The sequence below is a fragment of the Dermacentor variabilis genome, chromosome 4 (genome assembly GCF_050947875.1).
Source record: "Dermacentor variabilis isolate Ectoservices chromosome 4, ASM5094787v1, whole genome shotgun sequence".
NCBI classification, from domain to species: Eukaryota; Metazoa; Arthropoda; class Arachnida; order Ixodida; family Ixodidae; genus Dermacentor; species Dermacentor variabilis.
The window spans coordinates 176,672,784-176,686,699 of NC_134571.1; the positions used below are offsets into that span (position 1 = coordinate 176,672,784).

At 50.6% G+C, this 13,916-nt stretch overlaps 1 protein-coding gene across 1 annotated transcript in view; it reads left to right on the top strand.

Moving 5' to 3' along the window:
• The first annotated feature begins 2,934 nt into the window (after positions 1-2,934).
• Positions 2,935-13,916, top strand: part of LOC142578434 (endothelin-converting enzyme 1-like) — a 125,107-nt gene continuing 114,125 nt past the window's right edge. Inside the window, exons 1-2 of the mRNA XM_075687820.1 lie at positions 2,935-3,084; positions 9,653-9,677. Of these exons, the coding sequence (XP_075543935.1) occupies positions 2,935-3,084; positions 9,653-9,677 (175 nt within the window). The remainder of the gene's footprint in view (positions 3,085-9,652; positions 9,678-13,916) is intronic.

Consider the following 13,916-nt stretch of genomic DNA (forward strand, 5'->3'; position numbering starts at 1 on the left):
TAGGCCAACAGATCCATCTTCTGGCGGCACGCATCCCGCAGACAATATCTGTCGAGTGGATCTCACGCGACCTTCTAAGCTTCCAAAGCCGTGCGGATTCTGCGACCCGTCTAGCGACCTCTCCATCGTCACTGCCTCGACTCTTTCACCTAGATGATGCCACCCTCCTTTTAACAAGAAAGGAGCACCTCCGGCGCCGCACACGTGCTCTCACACCTCCGTGTGCGGTCTTATCCGTGCAGAGGACCTTGCGCTTCGGAGGATCCGGGTCGGGGTTGCCCTCACTCCTGCCGTGACTAGGAAGTGGCCGCACTTTCGCCTGTTATATCCTCGTCCTGAGTGTCCACTCTGCAAATCGCGAAAAAGCCGACATCCGCCACCTGCTGTGGGTTTGCCCTGCACTGAAACCAACGAGGCTCCGGCACCTCGCAGCAGCGGGACTTTCACCGCATAATCCGAGCAATTACACTGCTTGGACGCAGGGACCGCATTATCGATCCCTCTTGGACTTCATTAGGGCGGCGAATCTTTTTTTCATTCATTTAATCATCCTTATTCACCCTCATCCCATACCCCTGTGTGCCCGGAGGCATTTACCGTCGCATTAAAAAAAAGTCGTTGTGGCGCCCCAACAGGTCCCGGTGGCTGCACCACACGGCAACGCTGATGTAGTCGCGAGGACCCAACCACTTTCTCAAAGTGTGCCTCTCACTTATGCCGACGTCCTGGATAGGCCGTGATTGCAGCCCGCCATGAAGTCTTATCAGCAGCCGCCCCGTGCTAAACGTCCTATGACATGGGTGGGACACGCCCCAGCCTAACGGGTGGCGTACTCCCGCCAACCTGCCAACATGCTTTGCGTGCTGCTACGCCGGTCCCGTCGCACGTTATTGTAAATGTGTGCAGCCGCCTAGCACCGCCCCACCCGCAGCAAACCGGCCCAACAGTCCAAATTATGACTCCTCGTAATCACGGCGAACATCGCAGCAGTGACAGCAATGAATCAAACAATGGAGACCTACCAAGCCGAGAACACGAATTGACTCACACAAATCGAAAGGACACTACAGCCGATAGTGAGCCAGCCGACGTTTGCGCCCCTCTTCGCTCAGCATCCACCCAACCAGGGAACTCCGTACACCCCAACATAGTCATGGTCGCCAACGCAGCGCCAGCAGCAGTAGGTGCAACAGCGTGGCAGTGGAACTGTCGCGGCCTCGGAAGGAAGAAGGCATTCATACAACAGCACATCGCACATGCCACGCGCAAGCTGGACATTATACTATTACAAGAAACACTAACCGACGCTCCGTCCCTCCCCGGCTACAGAGTGCACAAGGGTGCACCCGACGGGAGAGGCCTGTGCAGCCTCGTCAGGAAGGGACTCATGTTCGTCGAACACGAGCTGCAATGGAATATCAAGATCGAGCACACACTGACCGAAATCATCCCTTGCAAGAAAAGAAAAGGAAGAATATTTCGTCTCAACGTCTACAGCAACCCATTGCAGAGACAGCAGAGATTCAAGACATTACTACACAGAGCCAACACTGCAGCGGGCCGCAACACGCTCATTGCGTAAGGCGATTTCAACGTGATGAACCCTGCCTGGGGCTACAACAAGTACACAGCAAAGGGGCGCGACCTGTACCAAGACGCCACGTAACTCGACTTCACTCTCATCACGGGTCCGACGCATCCAACGAGAACCAGTAACTGAATGTCCCAGGTACACCACTGCGGACCTTACATTCGTCAAGAACAATGTCCGGGGCGCGATCACCTGAAGAAACACGGGGAGCGACCTCGGCAGCAACCACACCATCATTAAAATCAGCGTACCGGATCACAACGACACCAGCATCAAAACAGATGCATAGACTGAGATGCCTCCCGAGACGCCAGAAGGGAGACGGTGACGGCGAGATTGAATACATCGACTAGTGGACGGTCGAAATCACCAAGCACGTACGTGACGCGACCAAAGAAACTGAAACGGACGCGGAGATCTACAAAGTAGACAGCTAGCTAGCGTGTCACATCCAAGCCAAACAGTCGATACTCAATCGCTGGAAGAAGCAACGGCTCAACCGCAGACTCAGAAAGAAAGTGGCGGATCTCAACCGAGCGATCGAGCATCACTGCCGCGCACTGTGCACGGAACAGTGGAACGATATCTGCAACGCGGCAGACGGGCACATGCACAGCGGTAAGACGTGGAACCTGCTGCGGCACCTGGTCGACGAAACAAAGACCAAGTCAGGCCAAAGGGACAGACTCGCAATGCTCATATATAGGGTGGTCTCGGTACGCGGCGCCGGCGAAGTCACCTGGCGAATTAACAACAAATACCTGCCGACTACACCAACCGAACAACGCGCGCCATACGGCGGACTACCCTACGCGAAGCTCGATCGTGACATCGACGTCGAGTCGAGGAGGTCCGCGGGACAATGCACGACTTCAAGATCCGGTCGGTAGCTGGCGCGACCCTCGACACGAACAAGGAGCTGAAGAACTTCGACGACGGTTCGAATGAGAGCCTCGCCAAATACTTCCAGGAATGCCGAAAAGCGGGCGCGCTACCAAAGCGGTGGAAGATAGCCAAGACCATCCTGATCCCGAACACCTGAAAGCCGCTGGACACGGACAACCTGCGGCCCATCTCGCTCACGTCCTGCGTGGGCAAAGTGCTGGAGCACGTCCTGCTCAACAGGTGGCAAGACTACCTGGAACGAGAAGGACTGTACCAGCCACGGTGATCGGCTTCAGGCAGCACCTAAGCACGCAGAATACGATGCTGCAGTTCCAATACCTAATCATCGACGATGGTGGCAGCGCCCGCGACAAAAAGGCAATCCTGGTGCACGACCTGCGGAGCGCCTTCGATTAGAGAAACGCTCGGCGGTTCTGTCCCAAGTGTCCAGGCTCAACATGGGCGAGAAATCTCAGAACTACATCAAGTACTTCCTCACAGACAGGGCCACAGAGCTACGAGCAGCCTACCTACAGACGCAAGAGAAGAAACTCGGCAGCACCGGCACACAGCATGGATCGGTCATTTCGCCGATGCTGTTCAACCTCGTAATCACCGGAGTAGCCTAGAGGCTCCCGGACATCAAAGACGTCAGGCACACCACCTACGTGGACGATATCATGCTGTGGGGGACCGGCGGTAGTGATGCCCACATCGAGGGAGCGCTGCAAGCCACCGTCGAGGCGATAGACGACCAGATGGAATACACCGGACTCAGATGTTTCAGAGCGTCTCATACTCCAATCTACCAACAGCGGCAGAGGCAAGACTAGAAAATGCGAATATGAAGATATCAGAATCGTAACCAAATCCGGCAACGTGATACCCGAGGTCGGCAAAATCAGGATCCTAGGCATTGTCATCGAAAATCATGAAAGAAACAGAAACCATCGTTCGTCTCACAGCAAAACCGACCAATGCGATTCGACTCCTCAAACGAGTCACTAACCGGAAGGCTGGCATGAGAGAGGAGCCTAATTAGGCTCGTCCAATACGTCATCATGAGCCACGTCACGTACGTTGCATCCTACCACAGATGGCTGCAAGACGAACGCAACAAAATCAACGTAATCATCAGAAGAGCGTACAAGACGGCGCTGGGCCTGTTTTTTATAGCCCGCTTTTTACCGCTCGGGATACACAACACACTCGAAGAATTAGCCGACGCGCAACAGACCTCTCAACTGGAGCGGCTGTCCACGACCAAAGCCGGGGGGAAGATACTGGTCGACCTGGGAATAGGACGCTCGAACAATGCGGAGAGGAAGATCCCCGTTCCCAAATAGGTCGGACGCCAGACAACAATCGACCCCATACACAAGAACATGAAACCCGAGTTCAACAAGGGATGAAGAGCGGCGAGGGCCAAGGCTCTCATTGACCTGCACGCCAAGGACGTGCACGCGCTGTTCGTAGGAATGAAAGAATGTGTAGTGTTTATTGGCGCAAGGGCCAAGTATGGCCAAAGAGCGCCGTGTCCGTGGTCAGTCCGTGGTCAAGATAGTCGCTCTAAAGTGCGTAAAATCTATGTGCAATAAGATTACGTCCATGACAAATTACGTAAACTAGGAGCATTAAAATCCATTGCGGAAGAACACTACAATCTACAAAATATGTGAGATGCTTAAATTTGCTAGAGCACTAGTGCCTCGTTAGCGCCCTTGAAACACAAGGGCCTGGAGGTGTGTGCTATGTAAAAAAATTATCACAGCGGCATTCTCTGGAAAGAGGATACGCTATGAGTGTACTGGACTTATAACATGTAGGATAACATCACTAAAAAACCGAGGACTGCTTCAGTGGTAAAGAGCGGTTCTTTGCCAAGCCTCCCGACATTCCAGGAGCACTTGAAAGACGTTCAGCTTCTCACCACATCTTTCACAGATTTGAGGTTCATTTCCAGTAAGCAGAAAATTATGAGTGCCAAATGTGTGTTCTATTCTCAGACGACAGGATAGGACATCTGTTTACCGTGCTTTTGTTGCAGAGAGCCAAAAAGCTAACTCTGGCTTTACCACGCGCAGCTTATTATTTGTTTCTGCGTCCCACTTGCGCTGCTAGTGGTCTCGAAGTTCCTTTCGTAAGAAAAGCTTCAGGTCTGTAACGGGGACCGCAGCAGTAGGATTAACAGCACGCGATGCAATTGACGTGGCCATCTTGTCCGCCAGAACGTTGCTCTCGATGTCCCTATAGCCAGGCAGCAAGCATATAATGATATGCTGATTAGACAGATAAGCTTTACACAGGTAAGCACAGAGTTCAGTAAGGACTTCATTTTTGTGCTTACACAGTGACATCAAAGCCTTTACAACGCTTACGTAGTCCGTATATATAACTGCTTTTTGGAGTTTTCACTTCCTTATATACATCAGAGCCGACAATATTGCGTGGGTTTCGGCCGTGAAGATACTTGTTTCCGGATGCAGTACATGAAATCCTGAGAGGGATGGATCAACGGCTGCGTAGGAAAGCTTGGCATGTGACTTCAATGTGGCTGTGCTGAACTCTGTGCACGATTGCTTATATTGGAGTTCTAGGAAATGCATTCGGATTTCGACCTGTGAGCGCGCTTTGTAACTTTCAAAAAGGATACGTCACATTCTACCACCCGCCACTCCCAAGGAAGTAAGAGCTTGGTTGGATGCATCAAGCGATGCTCCAGGAGTGGGACACGTTTTTCATCGCTAATCTCCCTCATACGCAGTGAGAAAGGCAGTCTTACAGAGGGTCAATTACGGAAAAGTGTAGCACACATCGTACCGGTAACGCTATTAAGACATGGGTGCTCAGGATTTGAGTGTATTCTGAGGAAATATGTGAGGCCGATGTATGTTCTCTGTAAGTGGAGGGACCACTCATTTGATACGGTGTACAAGCTTTCAATCGGGCTTCTTCTGAAAACGCCAGTGGTAAGCGGATACCTAGATGTGGGACAGGATTAGCATATTTAGCGCGCTCGGGACAGCAGAGTTATATACTATGGCACCATAGTCCAATCATTACCGAACTAAGGTCTTGTTAAGATTTATTAAACGCTTCCTGTTACTACCCCATGTAGTCTGGGGTAGAAGTTTCAAAAAGTTCATTGTTTTTAGACATTGTTCTTTTAGATATCTAATGTGTGGAATTAAAGTATGTCTATAGTCAAGTATAATAAATAGGAATGTGTGCTCTTTGTTGACAGCTACTTGTTGTCCACGCAGTTCTAAGGAAGGATCTGGAACCAGGCCTCTCTTTATTGTAAAAAAGAACACAAGAACATTTGTGCAAATTGATTTTAAATCAATTTTTCTTTGCGCAATTTGACACTTTGGTCAAGCCATGCTGTACCTGTCTCTCGCACACTACGAGTTTACAGGATTTGAAACTTATTTGGATGTCGTCTACCTAGACGGAATAAAAAATGACCGGTGGTAACACAGCACGAAGCGTTGTCATTTTAACAATAAGGAGTTTGCAGCTGAGCACGCCTCCCTGGGGCACACCAGTTTCCTGACTTGACAGTACATTGGCGAATTTTACCCGGAAAGCACGATTTGAGAAATAGCTTTTCTATTAGGTTTAGCATATTGCCATGAATGCCCGCTTCTGACAAGCCTCTCAAGATGCCGTAGCACCACGTTCTGTCGTATGCCTTCTCCACATCGAGGATTATAGATAAGAAAAACTGTTTGTCGACAAATGCGTCACGAATAGTTCCTTCAAAGCGCACAATATGATCGGTTGTGGACCGCCCTTCTCTTAAGCAACACTGATAAGGTTCAAGAATTTTGCTTTGTTCATGGAAGTGGATGTGTCGCTGATTAATCATTTTTTCAAATACCTTACAAAGGCAACTTTTGAGGGCTGTCGGACGGTAACTTGCCAGAGAGGAAGGGTCTTTGACCTCTTTCAAAACAGGGACTATTATGGTTTGTTTCCATGCCATTGGAATGTATCCTATAGCCCAAATAGGGTTTAAAAGTGCGAGTAGTGTAACTAGCGTGCCATTGTGTGTTTGATCATTTCATACATAACTCTGTCAGATCCCGGTGCAGAGCTCTTGCATGCGAACAAGGAAGCTCTCAACTCGGCAATACTAAAAGGACGGTTGTACGGTTCACTCTGTCGGCATTTTCTTGTGAATGGCTTACATTCTTCTATTCGTTTATGTTTGACAAGGGTTTGTGAATAATGGGTTCAGCTAGACACGCTCTCAAAGTGCTACCCAAGTGAGTATGCCTGGTCTTGCAAGGTATCGCCCTGTGTGTTTAGCAAAGGGAGTGTATATGTTTGCCGCCCTCTTTTCCTATTAACCCTGTTCCAGATTTTGGCCTCATCTGTATACGAGTTGACACCAGATAACAACTTCTGCTAACTCTCTCTTCTGGCCGCTCGGCACGTTCTCCTGCCTTGGGACTTTACTTTCTTAAAATTAATAAGATTTACTGCAGTGCCAGAAGCACGTAGCAGCACCCACGCTTCGTTCTCTTTTCTACGTGCGATCCTACATTCGTTATTCCACCACGGTACACGCCGCTTGCATGCCAAACCACTTACTTCAAATATACATTTATATGCGGCATCTATTATGAAGGCTGTAAAATACTCCACAGCAGCACCAATTCTAAACGAAGACATGCCAGCCCATGAGATACTTGTAGGAGCTCGGAATTTGTCCCAATTGGCTGTATCAACTTTCCACCTAAGATCCTGTGGGCGACATTCGTTTTCTTAAGATGTTTCTAGCAGTATGGGGAAGTGGTTGCTTTCTTGAGGATTGTTGGTTAATTTCCCATTCAAATCAGGCAGTATAGACGGGGAAAGTTGGCTCAAATCAATTGAGGAAAAGGTTCTATGCGCAAGACAGTAATATGTGCGTTCCTTCTTATTCAGCGGACCCGCGCCAGAGGAAAAAAGAAACTCTTCAACAAGGCGACCTCGCTCATCTATACGAGAGTCTCCCCACAGGCAGCTGAGTGCATTGAAATCGCCAAGAACAACACACGGTTCTGGCAATTCGTATATAAGAGACTGAAATTCATGTTTGTTTAATTTATAATGGGGGTATGTAAAGCGAGCAAATGGTGATGAGTTTGTTTAGAACGAAGACTCGAACCGCCACTGCTTCAAGGGGCATTTGTATCTGTAAGCGTTGACACGCTATGCTTAGATGAATTAAATGGCAACACCGCCCGCTGAAGCGCTAGTACATCGCGATCTTTGCGAAACGTAGTATACTGTCGGAGAAAGCGTGTGTGTTTCGATTTTAAGTGTGTTTCCTGTAAACACAGCACTTTTTGATTCTGTTCGTGGATAAGTTCTTGCACATCATGAAGGTTTCTGAGAAAACCACTGACGTTCCATTGAAGAATTTGCGTATCCATACCGAAACTAAATTGGTGCTGAGTGTACAGAAACAGAAGTGCTGCCTCAGATTACAGAGCTGTTTTGACTCCCTGTAACGCGGGTTTGGTCCTTTCTTGAGCCGTCGAGGCAGCCTCGTTGCTCCTTAGGCGCTTTGTTCGCCGTGAGGATAGGTGTAGTGCCCATTTCCTCTTGTGAGGCACCGGACATGCACTCTTGCGAGCGAGAAGTTCCGCGAGAGAGTCTCGCGTCGGAGGGCCAGACCCATCCGCCGACCAGCCCTGAGGTCGATATGGCGGCCTTTCGGTGTAAGCTGCGCCGGCTATTGCCAGCGCTGGAAGGGGCCGGGTAGTTTGAGACGGCCTTGACTGCGCCCACGTTCACGGCCGCTATAGGTCCTGCGGGATCGCTTCGCGTAGCGCAGGTTGCCGCACATAACTTTTGTGGGGCCGGCAACCCAAGGTTCTCGTACTGATGTTTCTTGGGAATCTCAAGGTCTCCACTAGCCATTTTTGTCACTTCATGACCTGACCCTAGGGCTTCGGTCAAAGATTTTGCAACTATAAATGTTGAAATGAACTTGGCTTGTTTTTCACAGTTCTCACTGTGCACAACATGGAATTTGAGATAGGCCTCTTTTGTTCGGTTGAAACATGTACTAAGCTCATCGGTGCGTCCCCTCTTTTGAGGGTGACGATCAAATATGCGAGGAAATGCTGGTGTTCCTACAGCACTTCCGCAGTACTTAACGCGTAAGGCTGCATGCGCCAACCGTACATTGTTACTAGAAAGAAGAAAGCGTAAACTTTATTTTCAAATCAGTAAGATCTGAGTCTGGCGTCTTTTTAGTGGGTCTGCGCACCCGCCGCGGACGCGGTTACGAGACCTTGTCTGGAAGCAGCTTCCTCGGCTCGCTGGACGGCACAGAATTGTGCTTTCAATTTCAAGCTGAGCAGTGCGGTCTTCAAGCGCGAGCGGAGGCTGGCGGTGGAAGAGACGGAGGGGTCGGCACTGCCCGACTTGTCTGTTAAATGCTGACACTCCCATAACATGTGATTAAGTGTGGCAACCTCGGCACATGATGTGTATTGGTTTGTTTTGTACATGTCTGGATACATGGCGTGCGTGAGTGAAGGGTTTCTGTAAGAATCTGTTTGTAACTGTCTGAAGTGTACTACTTGCGTCCTCTCTAGCCTAGCGTGAAGGAACAGGTATACCCACTTTTGAAACTGGTAATGTGTCGTGATGTCGTGGAACCTGGTCATACGATCCTCCCACGCCCAGACGTTTGCAGTAACCCGAGGGGGCTCTTCCGCCGATGATGCTCGGTGAGTGATGCCTCGAGCAACGCGGTGAGCCACTTCGTTGGGGGTGCTCAATCCAGTGTGTGCCGGCATCCATAGCAAATGCCTTCGGTTATCGAAGTCGGCCTCTCGCTGGGGTATGGGATGTCGTTGCAGTATGTGATACGTCCCTTGCGAGATGCGTTCATTTGCAAAATTGCGAATTGGCGTTTGTGAATCGCAGGTCTCGTATGTCGCTTTGGTTTGTGTGAGGGCCAGTGCTATGGCCGTTTCCTCTGCCACTTCGGCATGTGCCGAGTTCACGGGGACGCTCGTGAGGTGGTTGCCTCGGTGGCTAGTAACCGCCGCCAGGAAACTCTTCCTCTCTCGATAACAGGCTGTGTCGGTGAAGACCACCTCCTTGTTGTTGGCGTAACTTTGGTTCATGTGTTGTGCCCTGACTTTACGTCTCCTCGTGTGGTTTTAGGGGTGCATCTTGCGAGGCAATGGGGGTACGTATAGTTGCTCGCGTGTAGTTCTTGCAATTTCTACATTCATGCCGTACTGCGTGTAGTATGTGATGCTGAACTTTTCGAGCACGTGGCTGCACGGGCGGGTCTTGGATAGGCGCTCGAGTTGGGACACTTGTGCCTCCGCGAGTTCCTCGTGCGTATTGTGTAAGCCTAGTTCTAAGAGCTTGGCAGTGCTGACTCCGGGCGCAAGTCCCAACGCACATTTGTACGCCTACCGTATGAGGGCGTTGAGCATGTTTCTTTCCGCTACCACCCACTTGTGAAACGCTGCCGTGTACTTTATTTGAGAAATGACGAAGGCTTGTATCAGTCGTATGACGCTGCCTTCGCGCATGCACACGTGTTTGTTGGTGATGCGTCGAATGAGCTGCATCGTGCTGGTCGCCCTTGCCGTTATCTTGCGAAGTGCTTCGCCATTGCCGCCCTTGTGTTCCATCATCATTCACAGTACCGGGATCTTGTCTACCATCGGGATGGGTAGGCCGTTTGATGCCGTTAATTGGATCTCTTCCTTTTCAGGGGGCTTGTAGCCTTTAGGTGGGGGCTCCTTTCTGACCGGTCTATATAGCAGCAGTTCACATTTTTCGGCCGAGCAGGCGAGTCCCGTGCTCACGAGGTAGTTTTCCACGCATTGGATGGCCTCCTTTAAACGTTTCTCGATCGCTCCATCGCTGCCCGTTGTCGTCCAGATCATAATATTGTTACGTGTGGAAATAAACAGACGAAAGATGCTATTTACACGCTATTTACACTAGAGCCAGGCAGCCAGGCTGACACTCGCTCGTGCCAAGGGCACCAACTAACATCTTCGTCGTCCTCGCGGCGGCTCGTCTCTTGAGCATCCCTCGATGGTATCGTAATATTACCCCCCGACGGCAAAAGCACCGTCACAGCGCTGTTAAATATCCAAGGTGCATGGAGAGTTGTAGGGCTTGAGTGGGGCAACGTGAACAATGTCACTGGTTGTCACAGAGGAGGACGTAGTGGGCGTGGCTAGAACGATTTCATAGGTAACATCGGTCACTTTGCGTATCACGCGATATGGGCCTGTTTAACAAGAAAGCAGTTTTTCACAAAGGCCGACTTTTCGCGATGGTGACCAAAGCAATACGAGGGCGCCGGGCACAAAATGGGCATCATGGTGACGGAGGTCGTAGCGTTGTTTCTGCTTATCTTAAGACACTCGTAGACGAGCGCGCGCAAGTTGGCGAGATTGGTCAGCATGGGCGATTGCATCACGGGCATAATCGCTAGCAGTGTCCAGTGGTAGCGTCGGTTCGCTGCCATACAAGAGGTAAAACGGGGAAAAGCCAGCAGTTTCGAGACGGGAGGAGCTGTATGCAAAGGTAATGTAAGCTAGAGCGAGGTCTCAGTCACGGTGGTCGTCTGAAACGTATTTGGATAGCATGTCTGTAAGGGTGCGGTTCAAACGCTCAGTGAGGCCGTTCGTTTGGGGGTGGTAGGAGGTGGTAAATTTATGCTGTATTGAGCAGGCACGCATGGTGTCGTCAATGTCTTTGGCCAGAAAGGTGCGGCCGCGGTCTGTAAGCAATTGACGCGGAGCACCATGCTTTAAAATGATATCATGTAGCAGGAAGTCAGCAACATCAGTTGCGCAACTGATCGGAAGAGCACGGGTTACGGCGTAGCGGGTCGCGTAGTCCACCGCGACTGCAACCCACTTGTTTCCTTATGTGGATTCCGGAAATGGGCCGAGAAGGTCCAAGCCGACACGATGGAAGGGCTCGGCAGGGATGTCGAGCGGCTGCAGGTAACCAGCGGGAAGCTGGGAAGGCTTCTTGCTTCGTTGGCAAAGTTCACAAGCGGCGACGTAACATCGTACGGAAAGGGCAAGGCCAGGCCAGAAAAAACGGCGACGTACACGATTATAGGTTCGAGATACGCCAAGGTGTCCTGCCGTCGGTCCGTCGTGAAGCTCATCTAGAACAGTGGAGCGGAGTTGTTTAGGCACTACAAGCAGGAACTCAAAGCCGTCTGGACGAAGGTTACGTAGGTTACCGCAGTCGTGACCGAGTGAGCAGGGCGTCCGCCACGGCTGCGGTAGGTGGACAGTTCGAAACTCACTGCTGGCACCCACCGATAACAAATATCAATATGGGTACAGGCGCTCCCGAACCCGGCGCCCGGTAGTGTTTGGGGTATACCGCCTGGGGAGTGCACCCGGCTGCCGACTTCCCTAATTTCGAACATATAATTTCGACGGTACAGAGTACCGTCGCGGAGGACGAAGAGGCGTAGAGCAGCATCGGCCGGAGAGTGTTTAAAACGGTCGATGAGTGCCCTGTTGTAGGCGTCAAGACGTTGCTCGTCGGCGAAATCAACCAGCTGGGATACAGAGAATACGCAAGAAGCACTGGAAATATTGGAGGAGTGAGATTCGTCAACAGGGTAACGCGGCAAACTGTCAGCGTCTTGGTGCAGGCGGCCACACTTGTACACCACGGAATGTGAAAATTCCTGTAGCCTTAAAGCCCATCGGCCAAGCCGGCCAGTAGGATCTTTTAGCGATAAGAGCCAGCAGAGAGCATGATGGTCAGTGACGACAGAAAAAGGGCGACCGTAAAGGTAAGGACGGAACTTCCGAACCACCCAGACAACAGCAAAGCATTCGCGTTCCGTAATGGAATAGTTATGCTGCGATGGTGCTAGGAGGCGGCTCGCATATGCAATAACGCGATCCTTGCCACGCTGATGCTGGGCTAAGACGGCACCTACGCCATGACCGCTGGCATCTGTACGTAATTCTGTAGGGGCAACAGGGTAGAAGTGGGCGAGAATGGGTGGTGAGGTGAGAAGAGTGACGAGACGAGAGAAGGCGGCGGCTTCTGCAGTACCCTACGGGAATTGTACGCCTTCCTTCAAAAGATTAGTTAGGGGCCTAGCAATTGTCGCACAATCTGGAACAAAACAACGAAAATACGAGCACATCCCTACAAAGCTTCGAACGTCTGCGGCTGTCTTCGGAACCGGAAACTCTCGGACAGCGCGAGTTTTGTCGGGATCAGGCTGTACTCCGGAAGCGTCAACGAAATGGCCAAGAAGAGTAATTTGTCGGTGGCCAAAACGACATTTGGACGAGTTTAGTTGCAGCTTCGCCTTTCGAAATACATCAAGTATAGTTGTGAGGCGCTCAAGATGAGTGTCGCACGTTGGCTAGAAGACGATGACGTCGTCGAGGTAGCAGACGCATGTGGACCGTTTGAAACCTTGTAGCAAGGAGCCCATCCTACGCTCAAAGGTGGCAGGGGCGTGCATGATCAAGTGCATGATCGAAACGGCATTACTTTAAATTGGTGTAAGCCATCAAGTGTGATGAACGCGGTTTTTTTCTCTGTCCATATCGTCAACAGCAATCTGCCAATATCCGGAATGAAGATCAATAGACGAGAAATAGCTGGAACTGTGCAGGCAGTCAAGGGCATCGTCTTTACGTGGGAGCGGGTAGACGTCCTTCTTTGTAATGCTGTTCAGGTGACGATAGTCTACACAGAAGCGCCACATGCCGTCCTGCTTCTTAACCAACACCCCGGCTGACGCCCAGGGACTCGATGAAGGCTGAATGATGTTTTTATCGAGCACTTTGTTCATCATCGTCATCATCAGCCTGGTTACGCCCACTGCAAGGCAAAGGCCTTTCCCATACTTCTCCAACTACCACGGTCATGTACTAATTGTGGCCATGTTGTCCCTGCAAACTTCTTGATTTCATCCGCCCACCTAGCTTTCTGCCGCCCTCTTTTACGCTTCCCTTCCCTTGCAATCCATTCCGTAACTCTTAATTACCACCGGTTATCTTCCCTCCTCATTACGTGTCCTGCACAAGCCCATTTCTTTTTATTGATTTCAACTAAAATATCATTAACTCGGGTTTGTCCCCTCACCCAATCTGCTCTTTTCTTATCCCTTAACACTACACCTATCATTCTTCTTTCCATAGCTCGTTGCGTCGTCCTCAATTTAAGTAGAATCCTTTTCGTAAGCCTCCAGGTTTCTGCCCCGTACGTGAGTACTGGTAAGACACAGCTATTATAAACTTTCCTCTTGAGGGAAAATGGCAACCTGCTGTTCATGATCTGGGAATGCCTGCCAAACGCACCCCAGCCCATTCTTATTCTTCTGATCATTTCAGTCTCATGTTCCGGATCCGCGGTCACTGCCTGTCCTAAGTAGATGTATTCCCTTACCACTTCCAATGCC